The following is a 23,072-nucleotide window of genomic DNA, read 5'->3' as shown; positions in this document are numbered from 1 at the left end:
CTCTCTCTCTCTCTCTCTCTCTCTCTCTCTGTCTCTCTCTGTCTCTCTCTCTCTCTCTCTCTCACTCTCTCTCTCACGCTGAATGTTCTGATCTAATTTAAAAGGTAAGAAAGACAAGACCAGATCGAGCAAAGATGTCTAAACCTGGGTCTGCAAATATATCATGCGTTTATGTGTATTTATATGTTTATTACTTTTTTATTCAGCGGGATTGTTCACTCGAAAAAGAGAATTCTGTTATCATTTATTCATCTTCATGCCAAATGTGTACGAGTTTCTTTCTTCTGCAGAACACAAAAGAATATATTTTGAAGAATGTCAATAATCAAACAACACTGAACTCCATTGACTTCCATTGTAAGAACCACTGAGACATTTCTTAAAATATCTTCTTTTGTTACACTGAAGAAACTGAACTCACATACAGGTTTACAAAAACACGAGAGAGAATAAATGATCCCAAATATCCCTTGAACCAAAGATGTCACGTAAGTACAAATGTTTATTTTCAAGGAAGTTTGGCCACAGATATTTAGCCTGCGCTGTGTAGATGAACGTATACAGTGGTGGACGAGAGGCTGTAAAAGAAACTCTGAGCAGAGAGAAGCTGTTAACCGCAGGCCCTCCAGCTCTAAATGCCACTGAATTCTACAGATTCCACTGAGATTTCTAACATTTCACATTCCCGATGATGTGCACAAGCGCACGTCTATTGTAAAACTCTGTTTCTCATTATATCACGCATTAGAATAACGCAATAAAATGTTCTCAATGCTTCATTCCTGGTTGGAACTAACAAATGCACCACGCAGAGATGTGCTGCTGTTCCCAGCTTTAGTCTCGGCCTGTAACTAGGTCAGATTTGTTTTAAATGAAACACGTATTAACTAAGAGCCAAATGAACGTCTCAGAGCTGTTTCCTTTGCTTTGTTTGTTTGAAAATGGCCCATGCTTCCTCTTTAGGTTTTACTAAATCGTTCTTCTCTCATCTGTCCCAGAGCCGGCCATTAACATAATAAAAGAAAGACCCTTTTGTGCAGATCCTCAATTCAATTCCATTGACCACGGCAACCGAGGAGTTCCCGGCACGCTGTTAAATCTAGACACCATTAGAGATTAATACTCATGCATTTGCGTTTATTACATAAGGTGAAAGGACACGCTTCATCTTTACCAAACAGAGTAGTACATATCTGTACAAATAAACCAGTGACAGATGATCTGATGAAAGCCAGAAGTCATGAAAGAGGTGAATTGTGGGTAGATGACACGTGTGTGCGATATAAAGTTAATTATGGGTAAAAGCTGCCTGTATTTCTTGACGTGTCAGGCAGCACAGATTCAGTTAGTATATACATACATTTTGGACTTCATTATTGCTATTTTAATAATCATACATTTTGTGCAATATAATAGTTGAGATCAGGCTGCTCTCCTTTGACATGGTCAAAATATCCAAAAATATCCATAAACTCAAGTAATATTACTGTAAGTCTTCATTCTGAATGATCCATGATCACAAAACACTTCTCTAAACAATCATGATCCTATTGCTCTACACATGCTGACATATTGACATCATCTGTCTCGTGCACATGGTCATGTGCGCGCACACAACTGCAATCTGGTGTTCATGTAAATACACATAAAATACAGCTAAAATATCATAACGATGGAATGGGGCATAAAGTTCCGTTGTGTGAACATGATGCGCTCGAGAAGCCAAAAACAAAGAGAGAGAGAGAGAGAGAGAGAGAGAGAGAGAGAGAGTGAGAGAGAGAGAGAGAGGAGAGAGAGAGAGAGAGAGAGAGAGAGAGAGGGGAGAGAGAGAGAGAGAGAGAGAGAGAGAGAGAGAGAGAGAGAGAGAGAGAGAGAGAGAGAGAGAGAGAGAGAGAGCACATGCCACACCTCGCTCATTCAGAAATGCGGCGGCTCTACGCTACTGTGCGACATTATCACATGTTCGAGATTCATAACTGCAAAGTCAATCGTTCATTTACATCCACAACATATGTGCAGTCTGGATTTTTACACACCAAAAACAAGACACAAACCACAGCGTGTCGCGTGCGAGACGCGCAGAATCACCAGCGCTCGCGGAACAATAGTAAACACACAATCCGAGTCATTCTAACGACTCGGTTGATTTGAACAGTCCCCGTCGCGAATCATTTGAAAGCGATTCGTTTAGATAAACAGACAGAGTGTTTGTGGGGTAATTGTGTTTTCGCATTTGTCACACAGGTAACGCAATGCGTTCTTAAACATACATTTTAATGAACTTATCAACGTTTATTTCTATAGCACATTTAAAAACAACACAAGTTGACCAAAGTGCTACGATAACAGAATTTCAAAAGACCCTTGACATATACACTAAAAACAAAACATATCAATTTCAATTAATCTAAGACCTCTTTACAATTATTTGCTGGTTAAAAATCACGGTATTTCCTTTAAGCTTTTCCCTCGAGAGACCCATACAAGGAAACAAACATCTCACAAACTCATTTGCATACACCCAAATACCATCCTGTTGTTTAAAGCAACTCTTCATTTCAACTTCTATTTGCAGCACTAACAATTCCTTCTATGAACACAGTTCACAAATAAATAATTAATGTAGCCTACATCAAGCGACGACTCGATTCGCTTCGAAACGAGACGATTCAATAGAACAATTCGCGTGCAAATCACTAAAACAGTACACTGCTATACACACACAACCTCCTTAACGAATGAACACAAAAATCACCAGACAGCTATAATGCAAACCGTGTTTTGTATTTATTACTATTCCCCGTGATTGAGTTCTCTCGAATCGATGTGTTGGACAGATTTTCCGAATCCAAACGCCATTCGCTAAAGCAAGTTCTGTTTAATAAGCTTGCGAGCAAAGAAAAAGGTCAACCTTTCGTTGGGTTTCCGATTTAAACGTAATCCGATTTAACTCAGCAGGGACGCGCACGGCAATGACTGAGACGCATCTCAAACGGAAACAGATTCAAAATCATCCGCACAAACCTGGAAAAGATGCGAACGGTGCCCATCGCCATATACACAGTCACACATCCAAAAGAACAACGAAGACAGACAGTAGGCTGCACCCACCTCGTGGTTTGAAAGGACACCGGTCCGGTCCGCTCCGCTCGGGGGGTGTGGACCGGTGCGTCTCACTGATGGTGGTCCAGCCCGAATCAGAAGCGCAGGTGGATGCTGCCCGCGTCCGGCGGGATGGACAGCTGGATGCGGGGTGATGCTGGGGACGCGTGTCTGTGCTGGATGCTGTGAGGATAGGGACCACGTCTAACATCAAGCGCTTATTCCGACAGACTCTCTTCGGCCACTCAGCCCCTCCCTCGCGCCTTAAAAGAATCATTCTTCTCAACCGGTTCTTTTTGACTCATTTGAACCGATTCCAAATGTGTCTGCAAATCACACGACGCATGTGATTTTCTGGAAAACGTTGCGCTACGCATGAACTTCTTACTAAAAAGGCTCCGAAACGAAACAATAGCCTTTGCTCATGCTAAGCGAATGTTTTTTTTTTTATATATATAATTACGATTGCCTGTAGCCTGTACAATACATTAGCCTACGGTCCTACTATAATACAATGTACCTGATATACTGGTTTGCGTATCAGCATATTGGCCTTGATTTAAAATAAATACATCCCATTTAAACGACACCCCTTAAACGAACGACTCACTTAAATGAATCGGACTCTGTCATCCCTCTATCCGTCCCGGCTGCCCCCTTCAGGGTCCTCCTGCAAGGTCAACCACAGGGGAAAAGAAGGAAATTAAAAGTCTGAAGAGAATATGCGAAACACGAATGCAATGCAGTGCAGTCCAAAAAACGCAGTTACGTTTCTATGTGACGAGCCTCTGGTATGTTTGCACGTTTTGTAATAGCGCAGTTAAACGCCACAGAACACTGGCGTTCTCTCCTCCATATTTACAATGCATTAAAATATTTACTCACTAATATATTATCACGAGAATACTATCTCCTGGATGTTTGAATGTCTTAACACAGCGCTCATCTCATATTTTCAGCGCGTGCGCCTGCGCTGCACGGATCACCATATATAGGCAGCGCCACCGTCCCGGAAGTTTGACGCCGGCGCACATGACCGGAAGACGATCACATGATTTAGTGTTTTTAAAGAAAACGAGTATCCATTCACCCAGACGTGTGTGAAATAATACATTATTGTAAGTAAATGACTACATCAGTTATTATCATTATAACGTTATACAGTGATCAATATCATTACATAAATGCGCTAATAAAAACAGATTGTAGTGTTTTAAGATGTAGGATTTTTTATTATTTGGAGTTCACAGCTAAATGTTGAGACAGTTATAAAATGATATAAGTTAGATTATCTGCCTATTTGACGATTATACATCTGATATACTTTATTTGATGATTTTAAAGCAAATGTTCTTGGTTGTTGGATGTTTTGGGCTTTGCTGATATCTGGATGGTCAGTTGTGGTCAGTACTGTATTGATCTGTGTTTATTTTAAGGGTTACAGTGATCTGTTATCTGTGAGCAGTCATGAGACTTGTGATTCTGGATGACTATGATCTGGCCAGTGAATGGGCTGCAAAGTACATCAGAAACCGGATCATCCAGTTCAAACCCAGTGCTGACCGCTACTTCACTTTAGGACTTCCAACAGGTAAACAATAAACACATACACTGCCCTCCACTAATATTGGAACCCTTGGTAAATATGAGCAAAGAAGGCTGTAAAAATACATCTGCATGGTTTCTCCTTTTGATCTTTTATACAAACAAATCTACAAAATTCCAATTTCATTAAAGTAAAACAATTTGAAGTGGGGGGAATATCACATTATGAAAAAATGTTTTTCTCTAACACACCCAGGTCACAATTAGTGGCACGCTTGTATTCAAAACTTTCTGGAACCCAAATTTGCATGGAAAACAGGTCGGAGTCTTTTCTTTTATGTATGACGAGGTTTGAGAATATATGGCAAGGCATCAGAGTCCATTCCTTCATACAGAATCTCTTAAGATACTTTAAATATTGGTGCTCTCTTATCTTCAGTTCATCCCACTAATTTTCTATAGTGTTCAGGTCAGGGAACTGGGATGGCTGTGGCAGGATCTTGGTTTTGCGTTCAGTGACTCATTTTTTGTTGATGTTTATTTTGAACCAGTGTGCTGATGGAAGATCTAACCATGACCCATTGTAATATTTCTATAAGAGCAAGTCAGGTTTTGATTTTTTTATCTGTTGGTATTTGACATAAAACAAGATGCCATGTATCTGAACATGATGTCCAGGACCTCTGGTATAAAAGTAGGTTCACAACAATGAAGACCTACCAACATATTTAACTGTGGACATGGGGCATTCTTTTGGGGATCTTGTGTTATTTCTGCCAAAAAAAACTCTTTTTCATTTCATATGGCCATAGAACCCAGTCCTGGTTGAAGTTCCAGTACGGCAGATTAATACAGTGGAGTTTGTTTTTGCATGAGAGCAGAAGATTTGTTCACTGGGATTATACTTGGGAGATATTTTACTAAGAATTTCCAAGGGTGCCAATAATTGTGACCAGGGTGTGTTGGAGAAAAACATTTTTTTACAATGTGATATTCCCCCCACTTCAAATTGTTTTACTTGAATGAAATGTTGGAATATTGTAGATTTGTTTGAATAAAAGATCAGAAGGAGAAACAATGCAGATTTATTTTTACAGCCGTCTTTGCTCATATTTACCAAGGGTGCCAATATTAGTGTATTTTCCCTGCAGTGCACTATGGGATCGATCCTATGCAATGACCTCCCTTAAATGAATACCCGGTTTGTTTCAGAAATACAAAAGATCACAAAGTAAAGTGTGTTGCAGTGCTGAATTTAATATCTACATAAATAAGGTTTGGAAATGTAATCAAATTGATGTAAATAATCTGATGAATTACAGGCAGCACACCTCTCGGCTGCTACAAGAAGCTGACGGAGTATCACAAGAATGGAGATCTGTCCTTTAAGTACGTGAAGACCTTTAACATGGATGAGTATGTAGGTGAGTGTGAGAAGTGCAGAAACTCTCTCAAAATACTGCAGAAAAAAGCTGCTGATGCAGCGAGTCACACATTACACAGCTGTTCTCACTCTATTCTAAACTATACACAAGACTTCCGTTCAGATGAGCTCAAAGCTCGTATCCCAAAATCATTCCTCTGAGTCTGCAGGTCTGCCCCGGGATCACCCTGAAAGCTACCACTCCTACATGTGGAATAACTTCTTCAAACACATTGACATCGAGCCTCAGAACACTCACATACTGGACGGCAACGCCCTTGACCTGCAGGTGGAGTGTGCCGCTTTTGAGCAGAAGATCACAGCGGCCGGGGGCATAGAACTCTTTGTGGGAGGTGCATTCGATACAGGACACTCAAAATAACCCGCTTCATCAGACACACGTTAATAGAGATCCTGTTTTCCAGAATTCAGACCAAAGCACTGACAGATCTATTGTTTTCAGGGATCGGTCCGGATGGGCACATCGCCTTTAATGAGCCCGGCTCCAGTCTGGTGTCCAGAACCAGAGTAAAGACCCTGGCCAAAGACACTATAGTGGCCAACGCCCGTTTCTTCGGAAACGATCTTTCAAAAGTGCCCACCATGACTCTCACTGTGGGAGTGGGCACGGTGATGGATGCCAGAGAGGTAAACCAAAAAAAGATCAGCTTCTCACTTCATTCAGTCATCAATTATTCTCTCTCGTGTGGTTGTGAATCTGTACGTGACTCTTCTTCAGTGGAACACAACAGAAGATATTATGAGAAATGTCTCTGTGGTTTTGTGTTCAAATTATGGAAGTCAATGGGGTTCAGCGTTGTTTGATTATCAACATTCTTCAAAATATCTTCTTTGGTGTTCTGAAAAAGAAAGAAACTCATACGTGATGATGAATAAATCAGAATTCTCATCTTTGGCTGAACTGTCCTGTTAACTGATGTCTTATGTTCACTTTCTGTGGTTCGAGCAGAAGTGGTTCTGATAACAATACACAGGGTTTTTCCTGGCTCAGAATCAGACAAAATCAGTGGCTTAAGATAACAATTATATGAAAGTTCTAAAAATTAGATGAAAATGACAACCAATAAGTTATATTAAACATTCAATTTATTCACCCGAACAGAATGAACACTTTAATATACGCTTTTTATCCTTTTCAACTAACTTCAGCCCATAATTAACCAGTCTTACTAAATGAGCAAAGAATGATTCGCTGATCTGTTACTTCTATTTAAACGAGTTGGTTCAAAGGAGTCATTTGTTAGCGAGTCGTTCTGATCGAAATGTGCGTTCATAATGGCGATCTCGCTGTGTACAGTAACGCTGTTTCAACGAGCCAACTTCACTGCTAAAAACATGAAAATGATGTACAACACGTTAATTTAAGAAATTCAACGTAAAACACCTGAACAGCCGCGAAACACAGCTAATACAGCCCCTCTTCTACTGAACTCTTCAGCGCCTCACTGTGCTGATAACGAAACAGCGCCTCTATTGTGGCGTAATGCCGCAACTGCAGTCTGAGAGTCGGAGGCGGCACGAAATTTGACTGAGGCGGCCGCTTCCAATTTCTCTATGTAGGAAAAACAATTAATACAGAACATTCTGCAGTTGTAACAGGACACAGAAACGCAACATCTTTTGTTCTGTGCTGAAGCTTGTAAGTTATAGAGTCTTTGTGATAACGGTGTCTTCCTCATTTTTATCCAGCTCAGACACACTTTTGTTAAGAGCATTACATCCACGTTTCATAAAAACGTGGTAATGGTTTATATACTCTAGTCACACATTGAGTGCGTTTACATGCACAAAATAAACGAATATCTTTCAAAAATCTGCTTAAAAAGAAACCTGTTTTCACGTGTTTACATGCATATGAATAAACCGGCTACGCAGAAAACCGCGTTTACACGGAAGTTTGAGACTTGCCGGGTTTCTCGCGTGCAGTGACGTCATCGTCGATAATCTGTTTAGTAATAAAAAATGCAGCGGGAGAACGGTCAGAAGCTGTATTTTTATATCTCTTCTCATGTCCGCAGTACCTGAATATGCAACAATAGTTCTTCATTTTGACGTTTCTACATCAACTGCATGATTCTAAAGCGGACTTTTATTTTACTGTTACTTCCGTCTGCGACTTTAACTACTGCGCTTTCAGCACATAAACAAAACTGAGAGAAACCCGGTGAAGGCGTGTTTACATGCAGCGCGAAATCAGAGTAATGGGCAAAAAACTACCTCTGCCGATCGGGTTTTGCTTAAGCTGTTTATGACCTTTCCCCGATAAAAGAAAACCGTTTTACGCGTTTACATGACCTTACATATATCAGTTTATTAAGCATAATCGGCGTAAGACTGTGCATGTAAACGCGCACTCTGCTCTGACAGAGATCGCAATAAGAGATGGACTGTGTGGGAAACGCATACCTGAGTATTTTCATGAATATTTTCATAAACGTGTGGATTCCTGACATCACACGAGCATCTCACGAGACAATAAAGAGTGACAGCAAATGTTTCCTCATACCTCTTTCTGTTCCATTTCACTGAAACCACAACAAATGATTTAACCTGTAAAACCGCACGCACGTGTCGCAGTGCGGACAGAAGTGAACGTGTCATCTTTATTTCCAGGTAATGATCCTGATCACAGGGGCTCATAAAGCGTTTGCCCTCTATAAAGCCATCGAGGAGGGTGTGAATCACATGTGGACTGTATCGGCCTTCCAGCAGCATCCACGAACCATCTTCATCTGTGATGAGGACGCCACGCTGGAGCTCAGAGTCAAAACCGTCAAGTATTTTAAAGGTACGTGACATCGATGAAGTGTGAACGGATTCCTAGCGGTGAAAAAAGACACAACTGGCGAATTAAGTTATGATTTCTTGTAAAATCAAAGATATAGTCGAAGAGTTGGAAGGTAAATATGGACGCTGTGTTCATCTACATGACACGTGTCAGTTTCTTCTGAATGTAAAGCTCTAGGTGACTGATGTAAGATGTTACACATTTGAAATGACCATATTTTATACTGTCATAGCATTTATTTTCCATTATACCCAAATGAAAAGATACTATAATATACAATAGTATTTATTATAGACCGTTTCATCGGACGCGCTCGCAGGGACTGCAGTTAACTTCCGGTTTGTGTTTGGCTAGTGTCTAATAAAATAACTATTTATATTTTACTTAATTTATGTTAACATTAATTCATATGATTATTTTATTGTATAATAAATATGTTAAACGATTTGTTGAATGTTCATTTTATTAAATAAGCAATTTGTTGAATTGGTCCTGTAGTTTTGACGTGTTTAAACAAACCGTGTGGCACACTGACATCTAGCGGTTGAGTTTGGTATCGCAGTCTAAATTCAGAATATTGGATACACAAGTTTAGTCAAGTAACGCTTCTTCTCGGTTTCTTTTGATTGTTATCAGAAATAATCTACAGGCACTCTGTTGTTTGTGAATGTGTACCGGAAGTTAAGTGCGGCCCACGAACGTGCGCATGCGCAGTAATGTTTATTTATGTTGTCACTTTGAAACCGTCTATAGCAAACTGTTGTTAAATTGCTGCTGTAGATACTAGTGTTTACCGTATTAATTATAACTTTTATGTGGGTAATGTTGGTTTGTGGCTCATTCTGGTTTTAGTGTTTGTCTGAAAGTCAATATCTGTCTAGAGAGGTCAGATTCAGGACAGACGTTAAACCTCTCTGGAATGTCCATCACAAGCTCTTTTCTCAGAAAACAGGATCTGTTCAGTATTAAAAGCTTCTGCTGTCTCCTGAGGGTTTAATATCTTTGACAGACGTACTGACGGATCTTCTGTCCTGCAGGCCTGATGCACGTTCACAATCAACTGGTCGAGCCGACGCTCAGCATGAAGGACTACACGGACTGAATCATCCGGACTGATGCGGATTCAGGGACCACAGCGGTTTTTAATGGTTGTAACCGCGTCTGTGTAGATTTGACCTGTAGGACTTGATCTGTGACGGGCCAGTGTTCATAGAGAATTGCCATATAGTGTTGGGATTAAAGGGACAGTTTAGTCAAAACGAAAAATCTGTCATCGTTTCTTCATCCTCAAGTCATGTCAAACCTGTATGAGTTTCTTTCTTCAGCAGAACACAAAAGAAGATATTTTGAAGAATGTTGATAATCAATCAACACTGAACTCCATTGAATGAACACAAAACCACTGAGACATTTCTCAAAATATCTTCTTTTGTGTTCCACTGAAGAAAGACTCGCAAACAGATTTACAAACACACAAGAGAGAATAAATGATGATTTTTTTGGGGTGACCTATCATTTCACTCGTCTCTATAGCTAACACTACCATCACTAACCGAAAGGGCATCTGTTACAGCTAATAAAAGCATCTCTTTTGTACATTTCATTAGTACTGTAAATTGAATCGGTTAACATTTTTCAAAAAGGTCACCATGAAGTCAAGCGTCTGTTTGCAGACAAACGCCATTGGTTCATTTATTAATGACAAATATTACTTACTAGGTTGACCTGAATGTTGTCATTCAGTTGTTACAAACATCTGTACACTCTTGTTGAGAATGTGTTGTATCACTTTATTCTGTTTCCACGCTGGATTCCTGATTGACTTTACATCCTTTTAATGTCATTATGACTTACTGTCGTTTCTTTTTCTTTTGTACTAAACTCTACTGAAGAGCAGCGTTATTTCTGATCTGTACTGTATCTGAACGGACTGTTTGTTTTTCACTCCAAAAGGCAAATCAGCCTTCTTATGCACAATAAATGAAACTCTTCATTGATTTGTCTCAGCGTGACATACAGAAGCTTTTGGTTCAAACAGTTTTTTTGGTTCAGAAATGCTGAGGAACACTTCAGCATCAGCCGGAAATGAAAACACTGAGCTTGCAGTCTGTGAATGTTCTCTCGGAGAACACAAGATTAATTAAATCTGCTTCAAGTACTCAGAATCAATTCACTTAGTTATATTAGTCCATGTCTTGTTTCTGCAAATCAAGCTCCTCAGACGGCTTTTATGACAGATCTACTTCCGTTTAAGAACGTTGATGAAAGCGTCTTTGGGAACGTCGATGTTTCCGATCCGGCGCATTTTTTTCTTTCCTTCGGCCTGCTTCTTTAACAGTTTCATTTTCCGTGTAATGTCTCCTCCATACTGTAACATATACACAAAAACAAACCGTAAGAAACCAAACATCAAAAAATCTTCAGAAATGTTAAAGAAACAGCATTGATACTCACACATTTTGCTAGAACGTTCTTTCTGTACGCTTTGATTCTGTATATGAGAGAGACACAGTACGAATGAGAGGATTGAAGGGTTTTCTGGGTAATTTGAATGAAGTTAACTCACGTTTCTCGGGCGATGATTTTGCTGCCGACGGCTGCCTGGATTGCGATCTCAAACATCTGTCGAGGAATAGACTCCTTCAACCGCTCACACATGGCTTTACCAGCACTGTACGCTCTCTCTCTGAACACACACCACAGCTCTTGATTCAATTCATGTCAAACATTTGCTTTGTTTTAAGTTTAAAAACCTGCTAAGGCATGTTCACACTAAGGTTCAAGTTATATAAAGTTCAAAATCATTCTAAATTTAAGACAATCACATCATTGTAATAAAACAATGTTTTTGGGATCACGTTCATAGCAATTTTTTCGCAACTGATGAATAATAAAACACCGACAGACTAAAGCACAAATCCATTCCAATGGGCTAGTTGCATAAGATGGCGCCGGTGAGCTTATCTGACGCCAGAGTCTGCAGACTAATTTCCGGTCGTATAACACACTCGAGTTGTTTTTGCCCCGTGAACCGGAAGTTGCGATCGTTTTTACTTCCGTATTTTGACGCATTTCCAAATGAAACGGAATTATGAAAGAGAAAAATAGTGGGCGTGGCTTCCGTCTTTCTCTGCGATTTGATTGGATGTATAAAAACAGCCGTTGCATTTTGAAATCGAACTGGCAGCAGACTGACAGTGGAAGGGGAGGAGTTAACGGATGCTCCGCCCAAGCCGTCTAGCATGCGTCATCTAAAGGCTACAACACACTACAAGACTTTTGCTCAGATTTTCAGTCTGGACTTGTTGCAGAAAGTCTGTGCCAGTCTGCAGATTTGATCAGTTAGTGTGTTTCTATCTGAAACTTTCAAAAAGTCTGCAAGTGTGTGATGTCTAGTTTACAAAAAATCTGTTCAGATTTTAAAAGTCTTGTAGTGTATTCCAGCCATAAAATGGATAGTCATTACAGGACGGAAGTGCATTTTCAGATTTTACCTAAAGATTATGAGGCCCCACAATTTTTAAAAAGAGAAAGACCCACATTGATCAACTGTTTACAATAAACGCTGCAATATTTCATGAAAACATTTAATTTCACTGGGACTTTAACAAAGTGCTCCGCAATGTAAAGACAATCTGTCATATCGCGTATATATTACTTTCTTCTTTTTTATCTACAAAACAACCATATTTGCCAGCCAGAAATCCTCCTTTTCCCATACAGTGTTATACGACCGGAAATTAGTCTGCCGACTCTGGCGTCCCAAAAGCTGGGTTGTGGCTAGAAGGGATACAGCTACGTCCGGAAGTGATGCAAAATCTTGCCATAAAATGACAATAAATTACATTAGCTACCCCAACCCTAAACCTAACATAACAATATTAAAAAATTTGCAATTAACTGTTGTCAGCATGACAAAATGATGCTGTATGTAGCTGTATCACTTCTCGCCCGAACACACCGGCGCCATCTTGTGCAACTAGCCTCAGACATTTAAAATGTGAAACGGCAGCGTGCGTTTACAATTAACATTATTATCGGTTTATATATCCCACTATAAATCTTTCTATGCTCATCTTTTAATGTCATACAAGACTGTATTTTTTTATTTGACCCACTCAAAATGTGAGTGCTACTTTCAGACATCATACAAACGTTACTTGTGAACAATCGTGGTGAGTTCCTCCACGGGCCGTCCGTTGAGCAGAAAGTCAATCTTGATCAGTTCAGCTGTTTCATAACCCGCATCTTCATAATCAAAACTAGAGAACAAATATTCAATTAGTGACTATAAAGAAAAGCAAAGTGTATCCTATTGACTGACAAGGCACTGCATAGGCCGGTGGTGATGACATCACGGTATTGTTAAACACCTGGCGTATCCTGATGACATGGACTTGAGCTGATCGTAAAAGTCCACCACGATCTCATTTAGAGGGAAGATGTACTTCATTATCACCCGATGATCATCAATGTAAAACATGTTCTTCTGGACGCCCCTGCGGCTCTGTGGAGAAGTGCATTGTGGGTCAAACCATGAGAAATAAAGAGGCCGATGTGAAAGATAAGATGTGCAGTAAATGTCACCTGACACAGGCTCATGATCTTCCCGGTGAAGTCATCCGGAGCGATGATCGTTCCCATCACCATGGGTTCCAAAAACTCTATGACCTGTGACCTCTCGGGGAACTGAGCGGGGTTGATGATGGTGATCGTCTCTGTACCGTGTTCCTACGTGAAACGCTCAATCTGAACAATCCATTTCTTCTGAAAGATCTCGCTCTGTTCATGTTAAACTTTTATGTGCTCTGCTCGATTTTTAGTGTCTTGTTTTGTAATTCACACCAATTCAAACATTTCTAACATTCATTATTCTCATTGACGTTGATCCACCAACAAATGCAAGAACTCGGCATGTCAACACCACCAAAAAAATGTCAGTAGTATTTTTGTCTTGTTTTCCAGTACAAATACCTAAACATTCTTTCTTCAAGATTCATCTATTTGAGAAGCAAAATGACAAAAGATATAAAGCCTTTTGCTTGAAGAAGAAATATTTGCCGAATGTGATCTTGTTTTCCCTTTAAGTAAATTTATTTTAACCCAATTCACAGATTTTTCATAAACTGATTTCATTCGGATATATTTTTCAAAGAAATGTATCTTGATTTGATATTTGTACTGTAAAACAAGACAAAAATACTGAGCAAGATTTTTTTAGCAGTGAATGAAGTCCACCTCATGATATGTTGGTTTGTGTGAAAGACTCGTCGTTGTATTTCTATGTTTTATCATCCAGCCGGTGAAACGGCCAATCAGAGCAGCAGTGATCCAGACACACCACTGATCATCAAACTATATTCAGATGAGAATACAGATCAACGGAGAGGGAGTTTTTACCTTTATGAGTTTGGCAGATGATAAAACAGCTTTGTATGGGACAGTTGGAGCGGTGATGATCACAGAGGCGTTGTACTCCTGCTCCAACCGCTGGTTAAACACCTCCATGTGCAGAAGACCCAGAAACCCCAACCTGACACGCACACACGCACGCACACACACACGTCTGGTTTATTATCTCCGTGGGAACATTCCATAGGCGTAATAATGTGATAAAGGCGTAACAAACTGTATATTTTATCTCCTAAATCTAACATCACAGAAAACTTTTTGCATTTTTAGATTTTCAAAAAAGATAATTCTGTATGATTTAAAATCTTTTTTACCCATGGGGACCTTAATTTGTGTGTGTATATGTATTTGTGTGTGTGTATGAGTGTGTGTGTGTGTGCATGTATTTGTGTGTGTGTGTGCGTGCGTGCGTGAGTGAGCGTGCGTGAGCGAGCGTGCGCGCGCAAGTGTGCGTGCGTGCGTGAGTGAGTGTGCGTGAGTGAGTGTGCGTGCGTGCGTGCGCGCGCGTGAGTGTGAGTGAGTGAGTGAGTGAGTGTGCGTGCGTGAGTGTGCGTAAGTGTGCATGCGTGCGTGCGTGAGTGAGTGTGCGTGCGTGAGTGGTGAGTGCGTGCGTTGTCGTGCGTGCTGTATGTGAGCGTTGTCGTTGTCGTGAGTGAGCGTGCGTGAGCGGCGATGCGGTCGGCGTTGCGTAGATGTGGTGGCGTGCGTGTTGTGAGTTGGTTGCGTTTGAGTGTGCGTGCGTGCTTTTTTAATGGTGCGGCGACCACCGAGTTCTACTCTCTTTCCGTGCGTGCGTGGTGTGTGTGTGTGTGTGTGTGCGTGTGTGTGTCGTGCGTGTGTGACGTGTGGTGGCGTGTGTGTGTGCGTGCTATGTGCTGTGTGTCGCGTGTGTTGTGGCGTGCATGTGTGATGTGCGTGTGTGCGTGTGTTGTGGTGTGTGCGGCGTGCATGTGTGTGTGCGGTGTGTTGTGTGGGCGTGCGTGTGTGTGTGGTGCGTGCGTGATGTGTGCGCGTGTGTGGGTGCGTGCGTGGGTGGCGTGCGTGCGTGCGTGCGTGCGTGTGTGTGTGTGTGTGTGGTGCGTGCGTGTGGTGTGCGTGCGTGTGTGTGCGTGCGTGGGTGGTGCGTGTGCGGTGTGTGCGTGCGTGCGTGTGCGTGTGCGTGCGTGTGTGTGCGTGGTTGCGCGGTGAGTTGTGCTGTTGAGTGAGTGAGTGAGTGAGTGAGTGAGTGAGTGAGTGAGTGAGTGAGTGAGTGAGTGAGTGAGTGAGTGAGTGAGTGAGTGAGTGAGTGAGTGAGTGAGTGAGTGAGTGAGTGAGTGAGTGAGTGAGTGAGGGAGAGTGAGGAGAGAGGGAGGATGAGTGAGGAGTGAGTGAGTGAGTGAGTGAGAGTGAGTGAGTGAGTGAGTGAGTGAGGAGTGAGAAGAATGAGTGAGTGAGTGAGTGAGGAGGAGTGAGTGAGGAGGAGTGAGTGAGGAGGAGTGAGTGAGGAGGGAGTGAGTGAGCGTGTAGCTCGTGTTGTGCGTTTGAAGTTGTGTCTGTCTTGTGTGCGTGAGGTGAGGCGTTGTTTGCGTTGTGCGGTTGGCGTAAGTTTGCGTTCGAGGTGTGTTGTTGCGATGGTGGTTGGTAGTGTTGCGTGCGTGAGTTTGTGCGTGCAGTGGAGTTGAGCGTGTGTCTGTGCGGTGTAGCGTGATGTGAGTCGTGGCGGTTGATGTGGCGGTGCGTTGAGGAGCGTGCGTGAGTGTTTGCGTGGAGTGAGTGTGCGTGCGTGCTTGTGTGTGCGTGCATGTGTGTGCGTGCGCGCGTGTGTGCTTGTGTGTGTGTATGTGCGTGTGTATGTGTGCGTGCGTGCATGTGCGTGCGTGCTTGTGCGTGTGTGTGTGTGTGCGTGTGAGTGAGTGTGCGTGTGAGTGTGCGCGTGTGTGTGCGTGCGAGTGTGTGAGTGTGTGCGTGTGAGTGTGTGCGCGTGTGTGTGAGTGTGCGTGTGCTTGTGAGTGTGCGTGTGAGTGTGCGTGTGAGTGTGAGTGTGCGTCGTGGTGTCGTGCTGGGTGTCGTCGTTAGTGTGCTGTGGTGTGCGTGTGTGATGTTGCTTTGTGGTTGTGCTGGTGTATGTGGTTGTGCGTGAGTTGTTGCGTTGTGTGTAGGTGTGCTGGGTGTGTGTCGTTCGCTTTGCGATGCGTTTGAGCGTGCTATTGCGTCTGTAGTGTGCGTGAGGTGATGGTGCGTGGCGTTTGCGTGAGTGTTTTGCGTCGCGTGTTCGCTTGTGAGTGTTGCGTTGTGTGCGCTGTGTTCGTTGGTGTGCGTGAGTGAGTGTGTTTAGTGGTGTGCGTCGTGAGCGTGTCGTGTTTGTGCGTGGTGCGTGATGTTGGCGTGGTGGTGCGTGTAGTTGGGTGTGCATTGTGCTGTGTGTTAGGTGTTGAGTGTGCATGCGGGATGCTGTTGTTGCGGAGTGAGTGTTGCGGTTTTGGTGGGCGTTTGTAGTGTGTTCGTGGGAGTGGGTTGCGTGTCCGTTGAGTGTGTGGCGACAGGTGTGGTTCGTGCTTGTTGCGTTTGAGTTTGGCGGGCGTGGTAGGTTTTGTGCTGAGGGGTGTCGCGTGCTTGTTTGGTTGGTATGTGTTGTGTCGATGCGTTGTGATGTGTGCGTTGCGTGCGTGGTGGTGTGTGTTGGTGTGTTGTGCAGTTATTTATTTCTGTGTGTTGTTGTTGTCGTGTGCGTGGCGTGTGTGAGTGATGTGGAGTGAGTGTGCGTGCGTGCGAATGTGTGCATGTGTGTGTGTGTGTGCGCGTTTGTACCTCCAGCCGGCTCCGAGTGCTAGGCTGCTGTCTCTCTGTACACTCACACTGGAGTCATTGAGCGTCAGTTTCTCCACCGCGCTGTGCAGGCCGCTGTATTCTGATTGGTCCACAGGATACATGCCTGAAAAAAACAACAACACAATTTCAGCTCTACATCACAGACTACACTGCCAACAAATCATATCTCACTCAGCAGAATCTATCCGCACATCTATAAAAACAACTATATTTACTTCAAAAGCAAAAGCAGCTGCATCTCAGTTTTAGAATAGTCTGACGGAATTGTGTGACGTTTAAAACAAGAAACAATAGACCTTGATAATAAACGTTTCCTCTTTTTTAACTGGTACTCAATGGAAAATGTGTCTTTACTGTATATGTCTCAATACTTGTGTGCGTGTCATGAGAGATCTGTGTTTGCCAGCGACCAAAACTATCACAACGTGAATCTCCCTTTCCAAAGGAAACAATCTGTTATAGACATCTCTATCAGAGAGTTATTGTCTGAGACACTCCAGCTTTAGGATTGCAGCTCAGCATGAGACAGCAAACACGAACAGACACGCACACACATGCACGCACGCACGCACGCACGCACACGCACACACACACACACAGACACAGACAGGCGCACGCACGCACACACGCACCTGCGAACACCATGGCTTTAGCTGGTTTGAAACCCGGCAGCGCCTCCACAGGTTGTTTCTGAAGGTAAAGTGTGTCTCCAATCTGAGCCTCTTTCACCTCCTTCATCCCTGCGATCACGTAACCCACCTGACCGGCGTACCTGAGGCCAGAGAGAGGTCAAAGGTTAAATCAGCTGACAGGTGAAAGGTTAGGTCAATGTGCAGTGGGTTAAAGAATAGAAATGGTGTTTATGTTCATTGTCTACAAGGAAAGAAGCTGTAAAGTGCTTTTATGTGTTGGGTCTGTAAACACCTGTAATACTGAGAAGATTTTACAGTAAGTGAGATGCTCACAGGGTTTCTGTCGGGTGTTCATCGGGTCTCAGGACGCCCAGCTCATTGACCTCATATGTTTTTCCCAAGTGAGCGGAGACGATCTTGTCCCCTCTGGACACACGTCCACCAAACAGAGCCACGCTGGCCACGACTCCTCTGTAATGATCGAATGTGGAATCGAAGACGAGGGCTTTAAAGGCTTCATCCACTCCTGCTGACGGCCTGAATGACACCACAATCACTGATCCTCACTACTACAACAAGTTCATTTACATCCAAAATACCCAGAGAATAAACAAGACGTCTGAAATCATCGCCGCACAGGAGCAAACAACACACTGACTGAAGTTACACAGTACGTGTGCAGTGTGACGTCACGTGATGGGGATGTCGTAAAACAGGGCGGGACAAACACAACCCGAAACAACAGCCCATCGATTCACACACACACAGGCTGAGAAATGACAGCGTCAGCGAGGATACGAGCCTGCAGGACCAGGCTGAGAGAAAGGAGGAGTCTATGGACTGCAGGGATGACGTTGGACAAGAGGCGGAGTCTATGAACTGTAAAGCCGACGTTTCGGAGGAGGAGGAGTCTATGGACTGGGAAGATAAAAGCCAGACTGAGAGAAGTCCACAGACTCAACAGTGTAATGTGACTGCAGTCATTTAATCTTTACATGTGTAAATGTGATTATAATTCAATAAATAGAAAAATAAAATATTCAACTTGCCATTTGACTAATTGAATTGGTCTTATTTAATATTCTAATCATCTAGAAAGGTGGACTCGCGGCTCAGAGATGATGATGATGGGGGCACAGCGCCCTCTACTGACAATAAAGCAGAAAACCCTCTGATGCGTGAACAACATTGTAAACAAGATGTTTCTCTTGTTTTCCAGTAAAAATGTCTACAAAATCTCAAATAAACATACGAGATATTAAGTCTTAAAATGAGTTTATGTTTAAAACTAGAAAAGAATTCTGCCAATGACTGAACAAATACACTTAAATTAGGTTTAGCTTTTCATTAAGTATGTAATTCGGGTTTGTTTTCCTTTGGTCGGTGGCAGACATATTGTCATGTTTTAAACATAAAAGACAAGACTCAATAACGGGTCATTTTGCTTCTCAAGACTGAAGAATTACTTGAAAACAAGAAGAAAAGAAATGGATTTTCTTGCAGTGAAGTATAGGTTATGATTCACTGGGCTGTCATTGTCTCGTCAGAAAGATGAAACGGGTGTCAGCCCTGCTGAACTAAACAACTGAAACCAATAGAGATTTAATGTCTATAATAGGAGTTAAACTCTATATTAACCCCTAAACAGAGTCTGAGGGTCTGATAACTCAACTAATAGAACACCAGTGCATCCTACTGGAATAAGACCCAAAACACACTACAGCTGTTCATAATGGTATTTGTACTGGAAACCAGTAGAATTTCTATTGTTTTTCAGCAGTGATTCTGTTTCTTTTGCCAGACAATGATGTTTGTAAAGATGGTGAAATCAAACCTGTAAAGTCACAGTAATGTGCTGATGACTGGCATACTCACGGAGGAATCCGTTTCACCACCTCCTGAAGAACCTGATCCACATTTGTGCCCAGTTTGGCAGAAATCTACAGCCACCACGATCACAGAACACAATATAAAGACAAAGAGAGAGTGAGAACGATGACAAACATCTGAGAAATAAAAAGGGATGGTTTTAAGAAGTCTGAAGCTCACCCTGATACACTCTTCTTTAGGGATGTCAAAGACCTTTTCGATCTGTTTTTCCACTCTCTCCGGATCTGCATTTTTCAAATCAATCTGATGGCAAAAAAACAACAACATTAGAATTGTAAACAGCATGAGAATGGACTTTGATGGGATTGAAAAGATCAGGGCTGGGTTTCCCGAAACCTTCGTATCACTACGTCGTTCTTAAGAATATATCGCTACCACTCTAAAGGTATAGCTTAAGAATGACGTAGCGTTAAGAAGGTTTCAGGAGACCCAGCCCAGGTCATTGTAACGTCTACCTTGTTTATCACAGGGATGATTGTTAGTTGAGCCTCAAACGCCAGGTAGAAATTAGCAACTGTTTGTGCTTGAATCCCCTTTGAATGAACAAAATGAGGTTTTTAAGAACGCCAAGATGATTACTGTGAATATGATTTTTAGTTTCTGCGCTAGTAAATCCCAGAGTTAAGAACATTTACTACTGCGACTGCTTAAAATCACAAACAGCGAATACCACATCAACATAAAGTTTTTAAAACAATTAGTCAATGATGAAGGGAAAGTTCACCCAAAAAATCTATTCTGCAGCAGCAGAACACAGAAGAAGATATTTTGAAGAATGTCGATGACCAAACAACACTGAACTCCATTGACTTTCATTGTCTGAACACAAAACCACTGAGACATTTCTCAAAATATCTTCTTTTGTGTTTCACTGAAGACAGACTCACACATACAGGTGTACAGCTACATGAGAGAGAATAAATGATTTTTAGGGGGAACTATTCCTTTAAGGTTTTTAGAAACAGGCTGTTATGGATCAGTTTTATCTTGTTGATTTTACCTGATTTGCATCTACAATAAGCAGAACTCCTTGGCAAGCGGAAATAGAGCGTGACACCTCATAACTGAAGTCAACGTGACCCTAAAAGCAAAAATCACACATCTCAGTGAAACAAACAGGTTTATTATGTCTACTTCAGACAAAAGGTCTTTGTCTGAAAAGTATTGTAGAGTGTAAGAGATGTGTAAGTGTACTGACGGGTGTGTCGATCAGATTGAGCAGGTACGTCTGTCCCTCGTGTTGATAAAAGAGAGATGCGGTCTGGGCTTTAACTGTAATCCCTCTCTCTCTCTCCACCTGAAGCTTATCCAACACCTGCTTGTTATTTGCCGTCTTTGCGATGGCACCTAAACACAACGTAGACACAGATTTTATCATCAGAATAAACAATTCATGTCTTCAAAACGCTCACAGAGATCTGCAAGAGCCCTCATTTAAGGCCAGAAACATACTTTACACACCACACGGTGCAGTGTGTAGTATAAATGAGTCCAGTTTGCATATCAAGATGTGTCCGTGTGTTTTTGACAGCCCACCTGTCATCTCCAACAGTCTGTCTGCTAAAGTGCTTTTGCCATGATCGATATGAGCGATAATGCTGAAGTTTCTAATCCTCTCCACCGGAAACTTTGACATGTCGAGACTGTCCTGTAAAAGCAAACATTTTAAAAACACACTCAGAACCCCCAAATTCAGAGTGAAGTTCAAGTGAGCGTTATTGTCAATCTGCTATGTGTGGAGACATAAAAAAGAACGAGATGTTCAGCCTCGCAGCGCTACTTATTTCACATATATAAACGTACACAAAGCAGACCTGTTGAAAGAAGTCATCTTACAGGATTGTTGGATTTTTAATGCCAGTGCTGTAACTTACTACAGTAAAATATACTGTATACATAAACATGTACATTAAACATGGAATCTCATTCAAGTTGTTTATTTTCTTCTTTGATTTGTACAGTGGAAGCTTATTGCTAACTGAACTGACACACCTGATCATGTAGTTTTGTATTAAGATGAATATAATGTACCTGTTGAGATGCTTTAGTGCTGAAGTCTCTTCTCATCCATCGGTGTCTGATCACACATCTTCTGTTCATGTGAGATATGTTAATATAAGGAGAGTGTTTGATAAAGGGCAGAAAGAGCCCGTGACATCTAAACAGAGACACATGCATCATCTACATGACTTTACAAACATGTCACTCCTGAACAAACAATATTTATGCCTTGAAATCTCATCATGAACATCACTTCCGTTTATAAATATATACTCATTCAATCATTGTTTGAAAAGACGCAAACTGTCAGTTAAAAAGCTTTGATATTTGAGGTTGTGCAGCAGTTCAGTGCGACAGCCGCTGCGGGCCGCCATGTTGGACGTGACGTCATCATCCGGCCGCGCCACGCTTGCGGTTCTGGGAAATGGGGTTTAAAGCTCTACTCAAATCAGGTTGCGTTCATTTCAAAAGGCAAAAACGTAACATTTGGTAATGTATTTTTTTTTATCGCATTAGACTTTATAGAATTTCAAATAAAAAAAGCATCTACATGTATGCATTTGGCGATCGCTTTATTTAAAGTGAATTACAGTACATTTATATTTTTATGTGTTGCATGGGGATCGAACCCCTTTGAGTTCCTAATGCAATGCTCACTTATTCTTCTAAAATGTTCTTGGCTTATTTTTCTTTTAAAATAAATGTCAAACCTTTTACCGAATAGAAATATTTAAAAAATCTATAAATAATGATCTTCTCTTGTTCTATTCTGTTCTGTTCTATTCTATGTAGTAGCCCGTGTTGCCCACACGGTGTCATACTGAATACAGTTGACAAGCAGTCAGTGGTGAGTAGGAAGAAAATCATTGCCATGGCAACATAAAAGCCCACTCACAGCGAGCAGGACTCTGAATAGGGCTTCAATAAGAATCAAATGAGAGATGCTGTCCTGGTTTTGATGGCTGATGCTGGTTTATATTTATCTTCTCTGTACTGGCGTATTTTATTTCAGCTGGCACATCAGATGCTTTTAGAAGGATATTTATGGAAGAGCAGTAATATTACTAATGAAAAGCTGTGGGCACGGTTATAAAAAACTGCAATTTCAAGTGTTTATGTGAAAATGAATGAATAATGCAGTGTTTTTTGTGCATGTAAGAATTCTTCATCGAGTATGTTTTTGAGTGTTCCTGTATAACCCAATAAAAAACAATAGAAAAAAACAATAGAAATTCTAGATTTGCATGACATACAATTACCAGAACCATCAACTGTTTACCATTAAAACCAGCACGAAATGTCTTTATGTAGTGTGTCTTGGGTCTTATTCAGGATTTAATGGTGTCCCGTTGGTTCCCATTTGCCAGATAACATCCCACCAACAGAACCCAATGTGAGACTATTTCTATCAAAACCAAAACAATTCCCATTATAACAAATAAATCCAGTA

At 41.7% G+C, this 23,072-nt stretch overlaps 3 protein-coding genes across 5 annotated transcripts in view; 1 reads left to right on the top strand and 2 right to left on the bottom strand.

The window, feature by feature from the left end:
• Positions 1-3,381, bottom strand: part of frmpd1b (FERM and PDZ domain containing 1b) — a 29,206-nt gene extending 25,825 nt beyond the window's left edge. The window contains exon 1 of one of the 3 annotated variants that reach the window (XM_057349783.1): positions 3,112-3,381. The gene's annotated coding sequence lies outside the window, so the exon portion shown is untranslated. Of the gene's footprint in view, positions 1-3,024; positions 3,087-3,111 lie in introns of those variants that run through there. The other 2 variants (XM_057349782.1, XM_057349784.1) reach the window with 2 other exon arrangements.
• A 398-nt stretch (positions 3,382-3,779) lies between these two features.
• gnpda2 (glucosamine-6-phosphate deaminase 2) lies at positions 3,780-10,876 on the top strand. The gene is made up of 8 exons (XM_057349788.1): positions 3,780-3,893; positions 4,062-4,220; positions 4,539-4,693; positions 5,970-6,071; positions 6,241-6,423; positions 6,534-6,718; positions 8,705-8,879; positions 9,917-10,876. Exons 3-8 carry the CDS (start codon positions 4,570-4,572, stop codon positions 9,979-9,981), a joined length of 834 nt encoding a protein of 277 aa, XP_057205771.1. The 5' UTR covers positions 3,780-3,893; positions 4,062-4,220; positions 4,539-4,569; the 3' UTR covers positions 9,982-10,876.
• A 130-nt stretch (positions 10,877-11,006) lies between these two features.
• guf1 (GTP binding elongation factor GUF1) lies at positions 11,007-22,032 on the bottom strand. The gene is made up of 17 exons (XM_057349787.1): positions 21,653-22,032; positions 21,158-21,269; positions 20,820-20,968; positions 20,622-20,702; positions 20,077-20,154; positions 19,781-19,864; positions 19,607-19,671; positions 18,065-18,268; positions 17,732-17,871; positions 17,079-17,202; positions 14,280-14,412; positions 13,467-13,610; positions 13,253-13,386; positions 13,040-13,141; positions 11,446-11,565; positions 11,334-11,370; positions 11,007-11,247 (listed from the first exon to the last, which is right to left on the bottom strand). Exons 1-17 carry the CDS (start codon positions 21,800-21,802, stop codon positions 11,119-11,121), a joined length of 1,986 nt encoding a protein of 661 aa, XP_057205770.1. The 5' UTR covers positions 21,803-22,032; the 3' UTR covers positions 11,007-11,118.
• Positions 22,033-23,072: the final 1,040 nt, after the last annotated feature.

Source organism: Triplophysa rosa, linkage group LG13 (genome assembly GCF_024868665.1).
Source record: "Triplophysa rosa linkage group LG13, Trosa_1v2, whole genome shotgun sequence".
Lineage (NCBI taxonomy): Eukaryota > Metazoa > Chordata > Actinopteri > Cypriniformes > Nemacheilidae > Triplophysa > Triplophysa rosa.
This window is presented reverse-complemented; position numbering and strand designations above follow the sequence as displayed.

Excerpts from the sequence above, each read along its gene's own strand:
- gnpda2 (XM_057349788.1), top strand. The coding sequence starts at position 4,570 with ATGAGACTTGTGATTCTGGATGACTATGATCTGGCCAGTGAATGGGCT. Across the intron at positions 6,424-6,533 it reads CATAGAACTCTTTGTGGGAG|GGATCGGTCCGGATGGGCAC; the intron begins GTGCATTCGATA and ends TATTGTTTTCAG. Across the intron at positions 8,880-9,916 it reads AACCGTCAAGTATTTTAAAG|GCCTGATGCACGTTCACAAT; the intron begins GTACGTGACATC and ends TCTGTCCTGCAG.
- guf1 (XM_057349787.1), bottom strand. The coding sequence starts at position 21,802 with ATGATGCATGTGTCTCTGTTTAGATGTCACGGGCTCTTTCTGCCCTTT. Across the intron at positions 14,413-17,078 it reads GCACTCGGAGCCGGCTGGAG|GTTGGGGTTTCTGGGTCTTC; the intron begins GTACAAACGCGC and ends TGTGCGTGTCAG. Across the intron at positions 13,611-14,279 it reads CATCTGCCAAACTCATAAAG|GAACACGGTACAGAGACGAT; the intron begins GTAAAAACTCCC and ends CGTTTCACGTAG.